The sequence below is a fragment of the Rhipicephalus microplus genome, chromosome X, assembly GCF_043290135.1.
Source record: "Rhipicephalus microplus isolate Deutch F79 chromosome X, USDA_Rmic, whole genome shotgun sequence".
Taxonomy (NCBI): Eukaryota; Metazoa; Arthropoda; class Arachnida; order Ixodida; family Ixodidae; genus Rhipicephalus; species Rhipicephalus microplus.
In genome coordinates, this window is record NC_134710.1 from 180754350 (window position 1) to 180775676 (window position 21327).

The 21327-nt window shown below is 43.6% G+C and overlaps 1 protein-coding gene across 5 annotated transcripts in view; it reads left to right on the forward strand.

Annotated features, from left to right (window-relative positions):
• Positions 1-21327, forward strand: part of Ns4 (Nucleostemin 4) — a 106107-nt gene that overhangs the window by 68701 nt on the left and 16079 nt on the right. For all 5 annotated transcript variants that reach the window (XM_075878320.1, XM_037428671.2, XM_037428670.2 and 2 more), the window contains exons 7-10: positions 7080-7278; positions 7411-7494; positions 9003-9182; positions 13200-13378. In XM_075878320.1, the coding sequence (XP_075734435.1) occupies positions 7080-7278; positions 7411-7494; positions 9003-9182; positions 13200-13378 (642 nt within the window). The remainder of the gene's footprint in view (positions 1-7079; positions 7279-7410; positions 7495-9002; positions 9183-13199; positions 13379-21327) is intronic.

Here is a 21327-nt window from a genome sequence, read left to right on the forward strand (position 1 = left end):
TACAGCGACGAGTGGGCCGCGTACCAGTGCATACCCAGACTTGTGGTTGCCAACGGAACACCGCTAAACTTGGACTGGCACACCGTGAACCACAGTGTCAACTTCGTTGATCCTACGACAGGCGCCAACACGCAAAGGATTGAAAGTGAATGGCAAAAGGCCAAGCGCCGTCTCGTTCGTAACAGCAACAAGACGACTACCTCACTTATGCTGTCTCACCTCGCCTGGCTTTGGTGGAGATCAATTAATGCACGTCCCAACGTGAAAGACCCTTTTTTTCGATTAATGGAGGTAATTGCTCGCCGATATCCAGTTTAATTGTGATTAGCGCGTAGTGAGACATATTGTCATTTTATTCTTATGTTTATGTTGTCATTATGTTATATTACTATTATTGTCATTATTATGTCATTTTATTCTTATTGTTGTATACTAAGCTCTTGAGCTGAGAAACAATACACAATCATTATTTAGAATTTTGGTAGTTTGTGTTTATTGTGGGTGGGGGCCTATAAGCGACGGTGGCTCGTCGGCCGGGTCCCATTTACAGGTACGCGCAAGTCGCGCTTAATTCGCTCCATCTGCTTCGATAAAGCAGCCTTCCAGGCGTACATAGCTGTAGCATATCCAACATACCCCGATTAACCAGCCTTGGAACGCTTATTCATCACATGTATACACGAGTCCGAACGATATGTCTTGTGCTGACACAGCTAGGGGAAGCGTAGCGTCGTCCCCCGTCGTAGCGCGCGGTTGACGCGACACGATCAGCTGAGAGAGAAAAAAAAAAATAAGGGGGGAGGGGGCAGCGCATCACCTCCTGCGACTCTATTCAGTTTTCCCCGTCATCCCAATACTGAGACGCGATATCTTAATCGCACAGTTGTGCACTCAGCAAGAGAACGCGCCTAGACTTCTGCTAGGCTCGGTTCATTCTGTTAATTAAAACAAATTCTGTAATGCGCGGTTCATTTCATTAATTAAAACGGCCTCTTAATTGCGCAGCAGCGCCGCGCTCGACTTCTGCTAGGCGCGGTTCATTCCGTAAATAAAACGAATTCTGTAATGCGCGGTTTATTCCATTAATTGAAACGAAATTAAAACGGCCTCTTAATTGCACGGCAGCACCACGCTCGACTTCTGCTAGGCTCGGTTCATTCCGTTAATAAAAACAGCCAGCGTCGCTCATGCACTCGCGAAATGCACCGCGGATAGCACCAAACTCTTACGGAGAAGCCACAACTACAGGAAAAAAATTTCAGCCAAGAAATGCACTGCGGATAGCATCAAACTCTTACGGAGAAGCCACAACTACAGGAAAAAACTTTTCAGCCAAATTTAGCAGCAGTTTGGCAACAACCACCCCAAAGTCTGGCAACAGACTTATGCAACGCCAAAAGGAACCTTGCCCAGTAATCCACCGGAGCAAAGCTTCTTCGAACTGGGGATGAGCTGCGGTTTGAACCGCTTTCTAGAGGCATGAAACTTCTCGCTTTCAAAGGCTTGTCGAATCTGTTGTTCATTTTTCACGTACATTCCCAACGCGCTCCGCTTCACGTTGTACTTGGTAATAACCTGCTGTCGCCATTCGCCATTCTTCAGTGCTTCCAAAATTTCCACTTTAGTCGCCAAGTTCTTCGCGTCGTAGTTCTGCCGCTTTTTCGGCGTTGCCATCACTGTAGCCCACGATGGTGGTGGCATGCAAATACGGTCACAATGGAAGAAAAAGAGAACTCCACAAGAAGAGATGGTTCCAACACGACAACACAAGGGAAAATGGCGTCGGAGGTGCTGAGTGGAGAAGAAAGAAGACGCCGACGTTCGGTGACGCTGCGATCGCCCCCACTAGTTGATGATGATGGCGATGCCTCTCAGGTTTCGGTTTCACTCCAGTGGTGCCAGCGCTTCTTTATCACACTTTTGTGTAGCAGCAGCCGTCAGCATTTGTCCGAATTAAGCGGTGCGGAGCCGAATTTCGACGAAATAACGAAGGTTTGGTCCCATAGAGTAACATGCACTTTGGCCGGGACCAATAGAGCCGTCCGAATTATCCGAATTAATGGGTGTCGAATTAACGAGCTTTTACTGTATCGCTACGCCGTTCCAACACGGCGCTCTCCGTTTCGCACTCGACATCGCGTCGGGTTTGCTGAAAGACTCACTCGAATTTCAAGCGTGAATGGCTGCTCGAGTTGTCTGCTTGTCTGAAGACGACGAGAACGAATGTTGGCGCCTCAGAACGTGCTCCACGTGCTGTTACTTGCAAGCTTCGCTGTTTATTTCGCCTGCGCGTCCCTTCGAGGTGCTCTGAAAGAAGCTGACGTTGAGCCATAGTCTACTTTCGCGTTTTCACCGAGCCAGTGGCTTGCACGGGCACGCGTTCTGTGGCGTCTGCCTCTTCTTTATCGGTGGACGCAGCCTGTGCCGCGCTTGTGAACCAGGAGGACGCATCTCTCGTCACACTCTGCCTACGATGCACGCGTCTTTCGGCCGATGACACCAATGGCCAGCGGCGGCGTTGCCATGTGCTGCGGCCGCAGGAAATGAAGAAGCCGACTTACAGCCGCGGCCTGAAGACCTACTTTAGGCGACACTCTCTGGACATGCGAGCCCCTTGCACCGATGCCGACTCGCCCACTTCCATGCGACAGCTTTGCTGGCTGGTTCGAAACATCGGCGTATGGAATAGTTTCCTCGAGAACATCGGTCTGGAGCTGCGCGAGAACCGCCCGGGGCGCGTTTCCCTCTACACGTTCGTGCGTTGTGACCCGAGCATGAACGACTACGGCTCGGTGTGCGTGACGTTGCTTGCCGAGCTTCTCGCAATCCACCGTTGTATCTACTTCGTGCACTTCGGCTACGGGGGCAAGCTGTTCAGCATGAAGATGAGCGTGATCCAGCACCTGACGCCCAACTCTTCCATCGAGCAGTTCCACGTTGTTGGCCAGGCGATGGACAGCGACGAGATGTATACCGTTTTCAGGGCAATGTGGCGGGCCAGGCCGCTCAGCGTGCAAGTGTGCAACCTGCCGTTGTGCCGCTTTGATGTGCACTTAATCTCCGTCTATGTCGAGGTCACCTCGACTCTCCGCGAGTTGGCCCTAGTCGACACTGGCTTCAAGGTGGCCGACACCATCCTGCTCTTCAAGGCGCTCGAAAAGAGCAAGAGCGTCGAGTATCTACGGCTCGAAGTCAACACCTTTGGCATACGGGGTGCCAAGCAGTTCGCAGCCCTGCTGCGACGAAACACCACTCTCAGGTTGGTCACCCTACAGCGGGTCAAGCTGCAGACCAACGGAGCTGTGGCCATAGCGGCCACGCTAGCTGAGAACACCACGCTCGTTTCCCTTTGTATCGCCAGCAACTCCATCGGGCCCGTGGGCGCCCGGGCTCTCGCGGAAACTCAAAACGAACTTGTCACTCTCGGTGCTCGACCTGGGAGACAACGCCATCGGCACCAGTGGCACTGTGGCCTTTGCGACCACCTTGAAGGTGAACTCGAAACTTGAAGAGCTCCACGTTTGCGGGAATCTGATATCCAAGGAAGGCATCGTTGCCATCGCGGAGGCCGTCATGGACAACAAGTCGCTCAAGGTGCTGTCGCTGTTCGCCAACACATTCGGCGAAGAAGGTGTGGCCGCATTGGGCAGGCTCAACGCCTGCAACAGGACTCTGGTGAGGTTGAACGCGACCCTCGAGTCCAGCTACGGCACTCCGCGGAAGCACCTCGACGCATTCGCCGAAGCCCTCGCGGCCAACACTGCCATCCGCGGTGTTCAGCTGTTCGTGTGGGGCATGCCTGCCATGAAGCAGCTGTCGCACATGCTGCCGCTCACTCAGACTCTGCAGTATCTCTGCGTGTACACGTGTGGGCCCGAGATCGAGCAGTTGTGTGCCGCCCTAGCTCAGAACAAATCCATCCAGGAGGTCGAGATCAACTGCTACCTCAACCTGGACGATGGCACGGCGCTGGCTCACCTGTTCGAGACTACCACGACGATCCAGGTGGTGACTATCACCACCAGGGTGAAGAACACCTGTCTCATCCGGCTTTTCAACGGCATCGCCAGGAACAGCAGCATCTGGTGGTTCAGCGTGCAAGGCGGCAGCCTGACGTCGACTGCTTGCACGGCCATCGCTGCCGCCTTGGAGAGTAACAACACGTTTGCGTGCATCACGTTGGGACGGGCCACGGCGGAGGATTCGTGCCTGAAATTAGTGAGTGCTGCTCTGGAGCGGAACTTCACGCTCCAGATGATGCGCATGAACTACTCGGCTACCAGTTTGCCAGCGTTGGAGATCAGGCAGCGACTCCGACGTAACATGGGCATGATGATGCGGGCCATCGAGTTTGCGCTGACCAGGAATGTCAGTAAGGCCTTGGCGGAGGCCTTCGAGATGTACAAGGACACCTTTTTTTCTCCAGGAGCTTGCCAAGTCGAACGGCAACCAGGGTAGGCCTGCTGCCTCGGCGCTAATCAAGAAGGGGGAACGGTTTATTGAAGAAAACTACTTCCAAATAACGGGAGTCGTCAAGAGAGACATTGTGTGCGTCAGGAGGACGAAGAAGAAAAGGAATACCACCATGTTCGACAACCTGAACAACTACTGCTTGCGGGAATTGTTGTCCTACCTTCGGGTTTTTGACGTGCAGCGTTGAGCTGCGGTACAAGTTTCGGTGTTTTGTTTTGTTTTTTTTTTTTTCGAAAGGGAAGGGGTGGGGGGTTGTTAAAGTTAACTTAGCCCTTTTTGTGTTTTGTTGTCTTGTTCTGCAAATGGACGACTGTTTTTCTTTTTTTTTTTTTTTGTGGTGCCTTTGTATAAAACATCTTCGAGTATTTACCACTCTATATTACAAGTCTGATCATTACAACTAGGCGTTACATTTACTGAATTTCGCCGTGGTACGAAGCTCTGTGTTGTTTGTGCCGTGGTACGAAGCTCTGCAATTCAACGGGTGTTGAATTAACGAGCTTTTACTGTAGTACCATCGAGAGTACTGATGCCGATAGTATAATGAATATTGCTGTAAATAATTTTGCTGTTGCTGGGCGGCAACGTTGCCAAATCATTTGAGATAGCCTACAATCAGCAGTACTCAGTTCACATAATTTATGAGCAATGTTTTGACTAAATGATAAATTATTGCCCAATCAAAATGCTGGAATATCTCCATAAATAAATTCATACTCAAAAGTAACCACTTACACCTTACAATTAAAAACTTAGCTTTTATATTTCAATTTTGAAATATCAAAACGCAACATAAGTTTCAAGCCACGCAGTGCCACCAGCTGTAATGGCTTTCTTTCAGCTAAAGCTGAGAAGTTCAGCTTATCATGTGTCAGCCAATCATTCTGCTGAAGGAGCGCAAGCATGACAACTTTCTTGCCCATCAGTCTGCTTCTCCTGCTCCACCATATAATACTGCACACTCGTAGAATCAGGTTGATCCTGCAATGAGTTCATGCAGTTGATACTATTCATAGTACTATGAAAGTTACTGTCGATAACGCTATCGATAGTTTTTATCGATAGTTTCTTTTACCATCAATAGTTTGATAGTGGCTCAACTATCAATAGCTATCGATAATATCTATAGTACCATCGAGAGTTCTGCATCACTAGAAGAGGCTCTATGTTGTCATGAAACACAGAACATTTTGTCTCTTATTTACACTTGCATGCATGCGTTGTATAACGAGTACCAGCCTGATTGCTTATGTATAGATTGCTTATACATTGCTGCTAATCATGCAGAGCTGTTTATCATGTTGCTGTGGCACTGGGAAACAATAAACATCATAAAAATAGTTATGTTCTCCCAGAGTCCTACTTATAAGAACTTCTGATAATGCTTACAATATCCTGAGGTCTCCTCTGGTTTGAATTATCAAGAGTCTACAGTATTGCTAATTTTAGTTAAATAAATGAGAAGAGTACATATCTGCAATATCAAAAAAAGACCAAAAAGGTGTTTCATTTTTTATTGTCCAATCTTTATTAATGACACTTTATTGACGCTTTAATGTGGCAGTACCCAATGTATTGTATGCATGTTGTGTCAGCCACTTCTCATGGTACTGAGCTCACAGCTGCAGTACTCAAAGGTCGAACTGGGTCATGAGAGTGAACATGCAGTCTAGTTTTCTTATACACATAACAAATGCTATGTGCTTTGTGTGCAAGCTGTCACATAGTGTAGAGAACATGACTACCATAGGGTTATGTCAAGGTGCTGCAATGAGGCCTCTCGCTACTCTTCTGATGGCCGACAATTGCACGATTTTATTCATGACGTAACTATCAGTGTACAATGCAGTCAAAGTAACCCAGATTGTCTGGATGTTCCTAGAGTGTACTGTGTATACCTGTATAATGAGTAGCATCAAACTTATTCAGGGAAAAAAGTAGTAAAAATGCCAAAGGCAATCATGGACAGTGTCGTAACTCATGGTTAAGAACCGCACAAGAACAGACGAGACCAAATGAACAAAGAACTAAGACGAGCACTGGTCTTAGTGTTTTCTTCATTTGTTGTCTTGTGTTCTTGCGCAGTTCTTAACCTGAACCCATACCACCTCGCCCAACTATCAGTGCTACTGAAGTGACGTGATTACCGAGTGGGATATTCCCCTCTTGCCATATCTTCTGCCCCATGTAGTTTTCACTGTGATCATGAGACATAAGAGAGAAGGCCTTTTTGAGGGTGTTATAGATCATGGTGCAATTAGTAATATTAAAATAGTTAATAATGGCAGGAAATTCATGAGATCAATGTAGCTTTTGGAGCCCAAAATGATGAGGACACAGGGAAGTGTCGGACACACAGGTGCACATTTTCTACATTTATTTTCTGAATGAATCTTGGTAATGCTACGTTACTGAGATTCACGAGTCAAACCAGTTCGGTATTACTTTGAAAGGTGTTTCAGAGCCCAGTTAATTGTAATAAAAGTAAGTGAAATCAGGCTTGAATATTTAGTGCTAGCAAGAACTGTACTTTGTGTTTCATACAATACTGGGCTTTTGTGGAAAATTAAAACCTTTGCATAGGCACCTCATTTTGCTGCTCGCAGGTGGTGCACTTCCCACCAGCCCTCTACATCCATGTAACTCAAGAACTTGGAAAACGACTTGTGCTGATTCTTAACAAAGTGGATCTGGTGCCGGATACCCTTACGGCTGCTTGGATAAAATTTTTTCAAGGGCGTTACCCTGGCTTAGTGGTGCTGCCTTTTGCATCTTATGCAGGCATGACAGCGAAGGGGAAGCGAGGTCAGTTCGTCTTATTCACTTCTGTAACGGTTTTAATTTACACATCTATAAAAATAAGTATGTGTTGATAGAGCATCATGATAATATCAGTATGTCCATTATAGTAATATAATAGCCTTGGACATTGCGCAGGAAAGCGCCAAGGCAGGCTACGCATGGCCTCTGAAGCCTGTCGAGGGCTTCTTGATGCCTGCAAAGACATGGTTGGAGATCAAGGTATGTAAGTGTTCCAGTTTTTGATGATAGCTGTGAAGGGTCATGATGAGGTTCGAATAATCGCAGCATGAGAAAAAAAAAAAATTGTCTGAAGCAGTATTTGTTTAAATGATGCATACATATCAGCTAAGCTTGTTTCTGCACCTCTGTGTGGGTCTTCGTATTTAGATTAGTTGATATCTTAAACCGTTCAAAAATCAAGCAAACAATTATAGTTGTTTACGTGGCAATTTTCTGCTATTTAAAAAAGAAAACAAAACTAAGTGTAAACATGAGTGCAGTGGCCATTACAAGATATAAATGGTCTAATGCAGGGATTCTCAATGCCGTATTTATTGCAATTGTTAATTAATTACATTAAAATATCAAGCCGATGAAACAAGTCATAACTGCAGAATTTATTAGTGCAGCACATGTAAGAAATGAACCACAACACACACAAATATATAGAAATAAACTTTGCCACATACACGAAAACGTATATAGATGGTTTTCAGCAGTGGTGCATGGGCGCTGTCATGTTTGATCACGTGATCGTAACTGACCTTCCACCAGTCAGTTTTCCCAGCCAACGCATTAGGCCAGCGGCCATGGCCATACCACGTAACACAAGCTGAAAGCCAGCATGGCAGCACCCATGCAAACGCGACCGCACGCTTTGATCTGAACTCGCGCTTGCTATTTGTCCACTTTATTTCGGCAATTGCTTGATGTCATCTCATGATGGGGACAAAGCATAAGGTAGGTTCTGTATTTATTATTGAGATTAGCTTTGTTTATTTAGCTATGCCTGCTAAGCCTTGTCTCTAAGAATTTGAGAATGAATCTTGAAAACACTGCAAGATATCAACGAATACACTGTTCGTGAAGGTTGAGGACGTAAATATCGTAAATATAAAGCAAACAAATGCACAGCTTGCAAACTTATTGGCCACGCAGAGCAGGACGGTGACGGGATAAGTTCGAGGTAAAAGGAAATTGCATCCGCAGGTGCTTCCATGTTTACATTTTTTGGCACTGTCGTTCGCTCGTTTTTAATTGCATGCGCGCGGACGCTAGGAGGAAACCGAGAAGACGACGCGGCGTGGATGGACACATATTGAGCAGCGTTTACCACAGACCACTGCCAGGGGACGGCCACGTTGGGGTGGCATCATTTAGTTCGGGTTGAGCAAACGAGCCTCGGAAAATCGTCTATAGGTGCTAATCTGTTTAGCACCTCTACTGCTCTTCATCTCTCTCTTCATGTGTGTTGGTGTTCTTTTTTTATATGTGTTGAGCTAATGCACGCTACGTTTACAAAACATCAACTCACCCAAACAGCAACCTTTTTTAAAACGTCGTCTCAATTCCACTTGTTTCATTTTATCTGAAATCGCCCAGCAGTCTTCAGCAAAGGGTTTTTAAACAAAACATAGGAGATTTAGTGGAAGTCAACAAGATGATTGATTTTAATGTGGTGACCTGGCCAAGTGAGATGTGAAATCTTTAGTTTACTTCTTTTGCAGTGGACTTGACCTCTTGGAAGAACAAGATTGAGGAAGAACTCGTTGAGGAGGCAGCAGATGATGATGATGAGGAAGAGCATAATGCACTAGCTTCTGCCCCCACAGAACTTGTAGCTCCTGACACCAGCTTTTATGAAGAGGAGAGATTTAAAGGGGGACGTCTCACACTTGGCTTTGTTGGTCTGTCTTTGTTGTTCTGCCAGTCTCTGATATGTATACCTCTGATTCCTTTTACTTGTGTTGTCCCTTTCATCCTTGAAATGACTGCTACCATAAGGTTGCTATTTTCACTATGATCTGCTTGGTACGCATGCTGTAAATTATGTATATTATCAATAGATGGTATCTAAAGCTTCGTGCTCCTGTGACATTGGGTACATCCACAATTTCATGTTTGGCAGTGACAGAATTTTCAGCTAGTGCCATCATAAGAAGAGGCTGGGGAGGGGCTGAGCAGCTGCCGTCGCTGGAGCTTTTGGGCCGAGAAAATGCGGTCATTTCTGTCAACATTCAGCAACAAATGGTCAGCCTAATGTGCTGTTCCACCACAAATCATTGAGAACACAAGATATTACAATATAGCGTGCTCAAAACTCGTCTGGACGACAGCTGCAAAAGGTGCACTGCTTTGCAATGCGAGTTTTGCGCTGAGTGTTGGTCTGTAGTAACGTGTGCGTCTAAACTGAGGTAGGCATTCAAGAAACTTGTTTTTTGCTGGGAAGATATGACTGTTCAACTTTTAAAGTAAGAATTTCGTGCAAAGCATGGCCATATGAGCAGTATGCCGCGAAACAGAGAAAAAGCTGATCGTATGTTTCAACGGAATGCAGCGAGAGAACTATAGTTGTTGCCTGTAATGTATTGTGGATATAGCCTATCACACGGATAAACAGTAGAACCTTGTTTGTATGTTCCTGAAAAAAAAAATTAAAATAAAGAAAGAAACATGAAAAAGAGGACTACTGTCGATCCCGCATACACCAAACTCGGATATATCAAATTATGGACTATATCGAATTGTTGAAAAATCCCCTAGAATTTCTCATGCAAAATTATGCGACGGGTGCATCTGTATTTAGAACTCCCGCACAGCAGGACATCTGCTATATCGAATGCTGTGTGACATTGAGGCCCAGAAAATGCATTTTTACCAAGAAATATTGGTCAATTTTCAGCCACATTCAAACAAGTTTTGAGCCCTTTTCGCGCTCAGGTGACGAAAAGGCGGTGTCATTACATCGCGCTGACCTGGTTCATGAGCGGCGCTTGCGAGTGCACTGGTATGTTTGATGTGCAATCTGCGGGCCTCGTCGTGCGGACATAGTGTTTTTAAAAAAAACCGATTGCCGAGGACATCAAAATGAGAATGCGAAGTAACTCGGCGGTCTCGTTGCAATGTTCGCATTCCCTTGTTTGTTAGTGCTCAATGGCATGCGAGTCTGAAAAGCATGCCCTTTGAGATGTGAAACATTGATATCTATTTTCAGTGTTTTCAATTTTAAAGCGCATGTCTCGGAGGCTACGCTAGCTTTTCGCATCAAACCAGGTGAAACCAGTGGCTGCCAGCTACAAAGCCACAATGACGATGAAGCTCTTTCTGACTGCATCGATGCTGAGATCATGGCTTTCGTTGCTGGTGCCGCGGAAGTGTATCCATGCGGTTACGAACATGCCAACACCTTCGTTGCCATTGCTGACCAACCTTTTGCCGTGCTTCGAAGCTTGCATCGGTGTTCTGTGTCAATCAAGGCTGCTGTGGCTGAAGGAGCTGAGTTCGCTTAGTTGAAAAGCTTCAGTGATATTAAGGATGACTGTAACTTGACAGCGTGCAAGAAGCATGACAAGTTTACGGACTATTTCATGCGAAATAAGTACGGTAACTTGCAGTTCACACCTTGTTCTTTATTATACTGTGAGCAAATCGTTATGGTAGCACTAGTAACGATTTGTGTGGCCTGAAATGCCTTAATTTAGGCTTTAAATATGCATATTTTCTGTTTTGAACTATCGATATATCGAACTATTTGGGATCCCCTTTGATTTCGATATATCCGGGATCGACTGTACTCAGAAAACCCTACGATGTAAATTGACTAAAAGTTAGTGCAGTATTGCTTTATAACAATATAGTGAACGTTGGTGCTTGGAAATTGTACGAAATGGTAACAATCACTCAGGTTCTACTACATAGTATTATCACTATTACCGTGAACATTTCAGTTACAAGCACAAATTTTTTTCACTTATTTAGGAATTCATAAGCAGTTCAAACAAATGCAAAGAATAAGTGGTCCAATTGTATATTTGACACGGTATGCCGTTTTTTTGCAAGATTCTACTGCGTCTTCTTTATTTATTTATTTATTTTTATTTGATTATTTATTGATTTAAGTTTGTCATGTGAGCCTCTGATCTGATGTAACACAGTTGACGGACTTCCTGCACGCCTCGTGCACTAAGTTCTGGTGTCACTTAGATCAGGACCTGAATTTCGAAAATCATCTCAATTTATGTGTGTGTTTAGCAATTGAAAAAAAAAAAAAATGGGCGGCCATAAGTTGTCATGTCCTACAACTCTTCTATGTAAACAGTGGCCCTCAACTTAATAATTTATTTTTATTGCTCATTTGACTAACTTTAGGTGCGGCAAAGTTTTACTGCCTAGGCATAGAGTCTGTTTGCATTCGAAGATAACAGGGGCCTGACTGTCATATCATTTTTACAAATAAATACCTTGTTTACTCGCATAATTTGTGCCATCCCATAATTTGCACACCCCTAATATTTTTTTTGTCAGCTTTAGGAAAAAACATGTATATTTACTCGCATATTTTGCGCTTCTCTACCCGCCCGAGCCAGCTCGCTGACGCAAGAAACCGTGGACCATTGGATTTTTTGGACGAGCGCCCAGGCAGGCGCCCGGCCAATCAGGCGAGCGCAGTCAAACGGTCTGCAAGTGCGAAGTCACTTCTTTTGAAGACTTCTACCTAACTAGGGTCCCTAAAATATCATGCACGAACACTCATACCTATTGACGGGCCGCCGGAACTGCTCGAGCGTTTGTCCCTCTCTATCTCTCCATTGGTAACCGCATGAATGCACAGGCACGTCATGGCATGGACATCTTTTGACTCCGGAGGCGTGCGAGGGCCTGTTTAGTCGCGCCAACTGTTCCCCTCGTTCTCTGCTACCGCGCTGCAATGCATGCTTGGTTGATTTCAGAAGTTTAGGTTTCGCCATCCATCCTTGGAGTTTTTATTGTTCTCTTGCAATGGGCTACAGTATTCATATATATATATATATATATATATATATATATATATATATATATATATATATATATATATATATATATGGCAAAATTCAAGCTTTGACGAAGAAAACCGGAATTGTGCCATTGCCAAGCACTTCAGCAGGAAGTTCTCTAACGTGTGACAAGACAATCGGCGCGATCGGTGTGGAAGGCAGATCAGTGTGTGCTAGCTGATGCAAGTTTTCCGTCGTTGAAGAAAGACTTTTCCATTATATGCGAACGCTTAGGTCCTCAGGTATCGCCGTGTTATGGGACCTAGTTTCTCCCAGCATTGTCGCGACATTCGAACGCATTGGACAGAATCGAGGGTGATGCGCTTTGGGAGGGCGGTCTCAATCGAATCTCTCGATTAGCGATTCCGACTAAACTGTGTGTGATTGGATCTGACTGGTTAAAGAAGCGCTAATTCTGTTGAATAAACAAGTGCACTTAAATTGTGCTGCAATTCATTTTATTATTTTTTATGTATATACTTTGCACATTAGAACAATTGCTCATTATTTCGTATGCATTCGTGAGATCCCAGCAAATTGAAATATGGAAACAGGTGAAATATGGAAACAGAAAAGGTCCTCTCAGTCTATCTTTTCCTGTTTCCGTATTTCACCTCACCTTACAAAAATTCTTTCATATGCAAGGGAATACGGTATGTATTGTAAAAAAAGAAAACTCTGTATGGTTGTGTACGATTCTCTCTCGCTCTCCCTTTTTTTTTGTCGTGTTTCTGTTAGTCACTTCAGCTGTTCTAGAAAACAGGAAGCTGCATGTGCTTCACAGTAGTAGGAGCTGTTGTGTCATGTGCTTGAGTTCAGCCTTAGGAGTAGCGTTATCGTGTCTTTTAACCTCCATGGCTGATCTCTCTATGGGGTTTTACTTCTTCACAGGGCAGCCCAATGTGGGAAAGTCATCCTTGCTGAATGCCCTCGTTGGACGTAAAGTTGTGAGCGTTTCACGCACTCCTGGACACACTAAGCACTTCCAAACCATTTTTTTGACAGACAATGTGCGACTGTGTGACTGTCCAGGTCTAGTGTTTCCAAGTCTGCAACCCAAGGCACTGCAGGTTAGCACCAATTTCTTCATGATGAATTTAATTTTTTTCGTAAAGCAACCTTGCAGGATATAATGCACCCATCAGGCTGGTGCTCCAAAGTTATAGAAGTAAAATATGAATGAAACAACACTCCATATATCAGACATGTAAATGTGCGAAAAAATAAACTTCAGTTATAATTTCTATACTATTTCAGTACCCTTAAAATTTTTTAAAACTTTATCATGCGGTAGTATGAGTTCATCACAGTATAGAAGGAATGGTGCAGTGGAATTCTGTGTTTGGAACGGTTTTGAAGTGTATAACATGCCGCAAGTTGTTAAAGGGCCACTCACCAGGCCCCATAAAGACCATGGAAATCGTGTCTCCAATGAGGAGCATTGTGCCACCAAAATTTTTTTAATCGGTTCATTACGAGCTGAGAAAACTTTTTTTTTTTTTGAAGCGGCGCGAAATGAGAATGAGAGGAGACCAGCTCGAAACCCTTGCCACCACTTCCCCGTGTAGCCTTCGCTGGCCAAATCTCTTCACCCTCTCCGGCATCCAACCAAGAGGTCACGTGCGCAAAATGTGCTAGAACAAGCCCAATTCCCGACCACGCGAGCGGCATTGTTTTGTTGACCAGCATCTCTTTTGTGGTCGAATGCCTGTTTTTGTGGGATGGTTTGGAAATGCTGACGTAGAGGCGGCATAATTGATGAACACAATGTGTGCGCGAACACTTTGGAGCGTTACTTTCGCTTCCACGGCTGTCGTCTGCTCGATGCATTGACCGCAAGGACACGAGTGCATGCGAAACGCCGGTACATTAGCCCCGCATCTCGTTGCAAGTCACGGGAAAAAAAATGGAAAAAAAGATGCCCACATTCGCTTATTGTGTCTCATTATTTATCCCAAGTTTTATTAATATCTTCAAGTGACAAATTACATAAACTACACATGTTGTGTTAAATAATTTTCGCCATGTCATGTGCCACTGTTCGCAACGTCAGAGCAGCCATCTACGTAGAGGACCAATGTCACTGCGCTGCCGTGTACGTAGGGCAATTCATTCGTGCACGTCATGCCCCCATTCTCTGGGCACGCGCCTGTAAAAGAAGGGGGAGCAGCGTTCATATTGAAATTTTGCCCATTTCTGCGGGGCGTAATGTTGCAAATTTTGGCCGATGTGATCATGAGCCTCCAATCTACGCAATGCGCTTGTCAGCTCAAAATTGTCATACCTGGTGAGTGGCCCTTTGAAATTGAAGGCGTATTGATAATATTGCCACAGACCTGGCATATTGGCAGCCGCTACTTATTAGGACCCGGGGATTATTTTTTGTACTTTTTTCTTAAACAACGTAGAATATTGTGGTAAAATTTCTTTCTGTGGCAACATCTGTGTGATTAATTTAGAACAGGTTTAAAGGAACACCAAAGTCAAATAATGATTTACGTGAGAGTAAAAGCTCAATGTACGACAACATCTAAAACGATAATATTATCAACAGCAGTGCCCTACTTATAGAGAAATTAAGGTAAATGTACAACAACACATCTGCCACAGTAGGACAATCACAAAATGATCCCATTGTCGCCATAGTTAAAGCCTACAACTAATCACTTGTAATCGAACTAGCTGCACTAAATAAAAGACCTTTGTGCATCGAGATACCTAATAAAATGCTGCTTGTTCATTTCTGTTTGATTCATGGAAAAAAGAACCGCCGGACGTTACTAAGGGGAAAGGCGAGAGTGGTTCGAAAGTTTCATTTTCGCCTGGTTAAACTAGACAGGTCGTGCCATATAGCGAGGCCTAGTTGAACCAAGTACATTTGCCATCTCGGAACCAACGGCAGGAAATCGTTCAATGGCCTTTGTTGCTGCTGTGGCTCCCGCTGCTTTAGTTCTGGTGCAGTAAAGCCGGGCAACGTTGTAAACAGGGACGTGAGACATTCTGCTTTAGGCGGGTAATTTGAAGTGCGCTAACTTAATGCAGACCACTAAAATGTAATTTTATTTCAAAATAAGCACTGCCTTGGCACAGAAGTAACACAATGAGGTTTCTGGATCGCTATTTCAACAATCAACATCAACCTAATAGTTGCCTTTAGTGTCCCTTTAAGTAAGTACAGGTTTGCTTTTTTTTTGGTCCGACAGATTTTGCCAGTAGTGTTCTATAACCTATTTTAGGGCATTTTTGTAGTCCTGTCTAGCTAAAAGAATGTAGAATGTTGCAAGTTCTTTGGTATCTGTATCCAGAGAGTCCAGCCTGTTATTTCCAGCCATTCCTGTATGCCTAGAGATCTAGCAAGAGACAATTTATCTTTCTGCTCTGATGGATTCATGGCTTCAAGCACAAACTCAAAAAAGTATTGCAGCAAATTCCCTATTTTGGAGCAGCTTTTCATTCATGGAAAGAGTGCAGGAGTTGTAGAGTTTGGTGTTGACTTGACTTACATGGGTCAAAACTCTACAAATTTTGAAGATAAAATATGCTTTCAAATATTTCAGTGGTGTGCAAATACTAGGCCTGTGCGAATAGTGAGTTTCATGTTCGAAGCAAATAGTGATTTTGATCAAATAATTTCAAATCAAGTTTGAATAGTATATATGACATATCAAGAAAAATGGCCATATTTATCATGGCCACCTGCACAATATTTTTTGTTTGTTTGTTGAAATAAAGCCTCTATGCAAATGCCTTTTTTTTTATTTTCATTCAAAGAAAGTCGAAACAACTTAGGATTCGACTTTCAGTAAAATGCAAGAGATAACCTGTACAATACGGGACATTCCAAAATTTATTATACTTATACACATAAGCTGGCATAACAAGCTTTTAAGCTGTAAAGAATAATGAATCGATTAGAGGGTAAAATGTTCATTTAAAGGTGCCCTGCAACAAGCTTTTTCAAGTGACCATAGATTGTATTCGCTAAAAAGCTTATTACCTCACGAATTCCTCACCGCGAAAATCTTTCGAAACCGTCCAGTACGAGTACGAGCAGAGTTGCTAAGATTTACCGCATGCTGCCATTGCATTCTCTTTTCTCGTCCTGATGAAAGTGCTTGAAGCAAAGCAGGGAGAGATGGCACGGTGAAAGCAAATATGTCACGCGCTCCTCGTTACCTTGAGCACTTTTTCTGTTTGTTTTTTTATTTGGAATATCTGGTTTTTCAGTGTGATCGCGCACGTACGTGTGAACAAGTCGCGGCCTTCCGCGGTGGCCCCAGTAACGACCAAGCGCGCCATGCTCAAATCAACCAATGGCTGATACAATGGCTGTGACGAGGGATTTTTGAGCTTGTGGCGTCATTTGCTGAGAGAAGAGAGCAATTTCTAGCCGACTGAGAATTCATTGTGAATTCCAGGACGCGTGCTGCGCTATAATATTTGGTTCGCATGTTCTCGGTAGCCTCAACTATTCATCGGCAGCGTTTTCTGACCATGCTCAAAGTATTGCAGGGCCCTTTTAAATTTCAACTCAAGCTTCACGGCAGAGCGAGTTTCCTTTAAAAAGGTGCTTTCATGGCTTAGCTGTCCTGCACTGCAGTGAAACCAACTTCACAGGCAGTTACATGCAGGTTAATATACATCTATTCGTTCGTTATGAATACTTCGCAATTTTCACAGACTTCAATTCGAATAAAAGCGAATTCGAATACTGTGCTATTGGTTCAAACATTCGAAGCATTCGAATATTCGCACAAGCCTAGCAAATACTCAAAATTTTGAATATGAATCTAATAGTCCGTGCAACTAGGTTTCAGAACTCGCTTTTGAAAGTATCTTTGAATATTTGCTACTTTAGAATAACAACACTTACAGTAGTCCCGGATGAGATACATTGATCCCAGTTATTATTCTACAGTTGCACCCAGACAGCAATCTCATTACATATGAATAGGGCATATAACATAGCTCAGTGTTTTCCTGCCACTGTATATTCAAGAATGAACTGATTTCAGGTGGGCTGTCTACTACTATATGTACAAGTTTGTTTCATTTTGACCGTCGCACTGTATTTACATTTCGTAGAGCACTCCCTTAGCAAACACAGCACATTGCATGCGCCTAGTTAGATTTTTTGTAATGTCACTATGTTTCCAAATGTAATTAAAATGAAGTGTTTATTATTTATGATCTCACTTATTTAGATGCTTAATTGCAAATAGTACTAAGCAATTATGCCTACATGTGTCATCATATATAGTATAACCAGAGTCCTTCAGTGGTTTACGGTACTATTTGCCATGGCACGTTGCCAGACTAGTTGGCTAAGATTCCTAATTTATGTGGCGTAGCACATCACGACAAGGACAGAGAAAGACACTCATAGTGCTGTGTGTGCATCTTTTTTCTCTGTCCATGTCTTGATTTGCTACACCATGTACTGTATTAACTCGCGTAAGGAACGCACTCGCATAATAAATGCACCCCCAACTTCAGTCGTCAAAATCTGGATTTTTTTATCCCCGCGTAATCAACGCGGCCCCTAAATTAATCTGCTGCAGTCCCGCTAACAGACATCTGGCGCCTCCTTGATCTGTTTTATTTTTTTCAGTTCGCTCCCCCTTCCCTTTTGCCCTCTGCCGTGCGCCACACTGTTTTTTTTTTTTATCTGTGCACGGCACCTCCTTAGTCTTTTTTAATTATCAATGCACCACAGCGGGGCTATCGAACGATGCGAATCTAGACATCGCAGCTGATAAGCACACAGTGAGCGAAAGTCACGAAACTTTAAGGCCCAGCCACCTGCACGCAATTTTCGAGCGACGACGACAGGATTTGCTGTCGCCATGGTCGTCGCGAAGGATCATTTATCGCCATCACGTCGCAGGTTTTTGGAAAACCAGCGAAACATCCCTTGTCGCCCAGAAAAGATTGACTATTCCCGCAACGTGGCAGCACCCCCGATTCTCGCTTCAATTGCAATATGCTCTTCGTGCTTGTTAACCATGCGTACTTGAAGGAAGGCAAGATATAGGCTACCTTTTTTACAGAAACTTCTTATGTGGACAGTGAGGCGGTGACCATATTTTGTCGTTAATTTTGTTATCAATGGTTCGTATTGATGTTTTGGTTGTAGCTTGCTGCAATGTTGGCTACAATATCAATGGCGGCGGCGCGGTCGTCATGCAAAGTTGACGCGAAGTTGGTAAAGTGCGTCATAGCACACGCTTCTGCCCCCCCCCTCCCCCCCGACATCACAGCACATACCACTGTTGCGATTAAACCATTGTGAGAAAAGATAACCGCGAAACGTTTCATGGCGTGCGCGGGTGGCACGGGGACAGCTTGGAAAAGACAGCGTCATCAACTCACCGAAGCGGTTTCCAAAAGAGTATACATATGTCAATTGCGAAAGACTCAGCGACCTAAGTTTTTTTGCATTACCGCATATTTCGCTCATCCCAAAAAAAGTTTTCGTAAAATTTACGTCTCAAATAAATGCACCCCCAACTTTGCTCCGATTTTTCGAGAATAAAGTGCAATCATTACGCGAGTAAATATGGTAAATTATGAATCTTTTATGGGGCCTAACTTGCGTCATGTTGTTCAAAGCTGCCACAATCCGGGCGTGACTATGCCAAAGAAGACATAATTCAATTGCTAAAATGCTTGCGTGGTGCAACACGAGGTGATAGTTGTGGTGCGTTGTGTGCATCAGGTGTGTTACTTTTTGAGACAGCTGAAGTGTCGGTGTGGGACAATGATGTTAAATATGTTTTGTATGGCAGCTGGTGATTCCATTTGCAAGAGAATAGCCAAAAGGTGCATTTGGTTTACCAAGTAGCTAGCAGTAGCGTGAGAAATCAAAGTGGACTTCACCATTGCTGAACATCGCTGCCTGCAATTTCAGTTTCACCGATTTCAATTTAAACTCCACCAATTTCAAATTCGCCTTCACCTGCGCCACATTGTTCATGGTCAGCATGGACAACGTGCTGCCAAAAGATCACAGGCACTACATGGCGATATACTGCTTGTTTAGATAATTGCCTGAACACAATGTAGTTTAGAGTATGCATGTTCCAAAACTTAAAGACTATTCAAGCGTTGAGATGCAATGATGCTCAGCAGGTCACGATAGTCCTAGTTTGTACGGGGCAAAAAAAGAAAAAATAATGCCTACTTACACTTGACTAAAGGCCTTAGATGCTCAAAAATGAATCTGGAGTCTCCCACTCTACCATGCCTGAGAATCATATGATGGTTATGGTGCTTCAACCTGAATGATGGTGTCTTTTATTGGCTTGTGTGAATATTCAAATGAATAATACAGTATTATTTGAATTACTTCAAATGGAATTTAAATTATTTAAAAGTTCAAAGTATTGAAAATGAAGAAATGTATACTAGCTCGCATGTTGTCTTCTGTAAAGGTGGTTTCGCTGTTTTATAGAAGTGCTAAGCCGTGAAAACACCTATTTAAACTTATATTAAAGGAGCAGTGACACCAAATTTCAAACTCGAGATGTGGCGTTCATTCGATTGTTTGCCTGCATGACTTTTTTCGCAAAGTATGATTGGCGTCCGTTATATAGAGGTTATTCTATTTTGAGTGAAAAGAGTGTCCAAAGACTCGATAGCGTGTTCCTGGTCAACAGTGGGGGTGGCGAAGACATGTCTATACATGTGCACGGTGAGTAGACAAAATATTAAGTGAAACTCGCGCCAGCATTTCATGTGTCCACGTGATCAAATGGGGCGAGACTGCACGAGGTGACTGCTTGGCAGCGCTGAAAATTGGCTGGCTTTGCACCAGTTTTGAATTTGCTTCGATACTGGTCATAATAATCGATATCACATATATTAATGCATCTCTTTGTTGCATTTCAGTACCTAATTGTTACTAAAGTACTCTTCAATAACTACACGTCTACGCAAAAAACGCGAGATGCATCAAGTTATTGCCACTGCTCCTTTAATTTGCGTGTAGTTCTTGGTAAAGGTGGTTTCACTGCAGTAAAGTAGTGCTAAGGCGTGAAAACACATGCCCAGGATAAATCTGCACTGTCGCGAAGCCCCACTTCCAGTTTAAATGAAGATATGACCCTCATATCGCTTCATTTTGTAAGTTTAAAAGCTTGTTATTTCGACTTATATGCTCTAAGGGTAACAAACTTTAAGATGTAACATATTTTTCAGGCTGTCACTTGCATTCTACTGAAAGTCAATTCCTGCTTCTATTCAATGTTGTTTCCACTTTCTTTGAAGCAAAAAAATGAAACTTGTACAGGCTTTGTTTCAATTGAAAAAAATATATTGGGCAGGTTAGTTAGGTCGCGACAAATACACCCATTTTTTTTATAATATGAGATATATATACTATTTGAATTTGACCCAAAACCACTATTTGCTTCAAATTAGCTTCAAACCTAAAATTCATGATTCGCACCTGCCTAGTCACTTAGGCTAACATCACTGTAAGCTGCATGTTCTGGGTGGCTACTCTTTTTGCCTGGGTACTCATTTCAAGACCTACAATGCATTCGGGCACTCATTTACGCTTGTTAAGTGATGAAAGTATCTATTTGAAAGTAAAGGGACCATCGCAGATGTTCAGAAAGTTCGCAGCCACACTGCGACTTTTTCTGAATCTTTCTTTTGTCGATTATCCGCTGACGGGGCTGGCCTGCCCCGCTATATTGTCAAAACCACCTGCTTATCCTTATTTTCCAAAAAAATAAAACTTGGTATGTCTCAGTAAATGCATTGTAGCTAATAACCTGTATATGCATTGTAGCCACTATCTTGTAATTGTATGTAGCCACTACTTTGTATGTAGCTACTATTTTATTAATCCCACCTTTTATGCAATACCTCCCTGTGAGGTCTTAAAGGAAAATTAAGTGAAGTGAGGTGGACTGTGGTATGACCAAAGTTTTTTCTAATATGAAACGGACCCTGCTCATACTTCGTATTAGATGTTGCTTCAGAAATCTGAAAGATCTTGTCAAATATATAG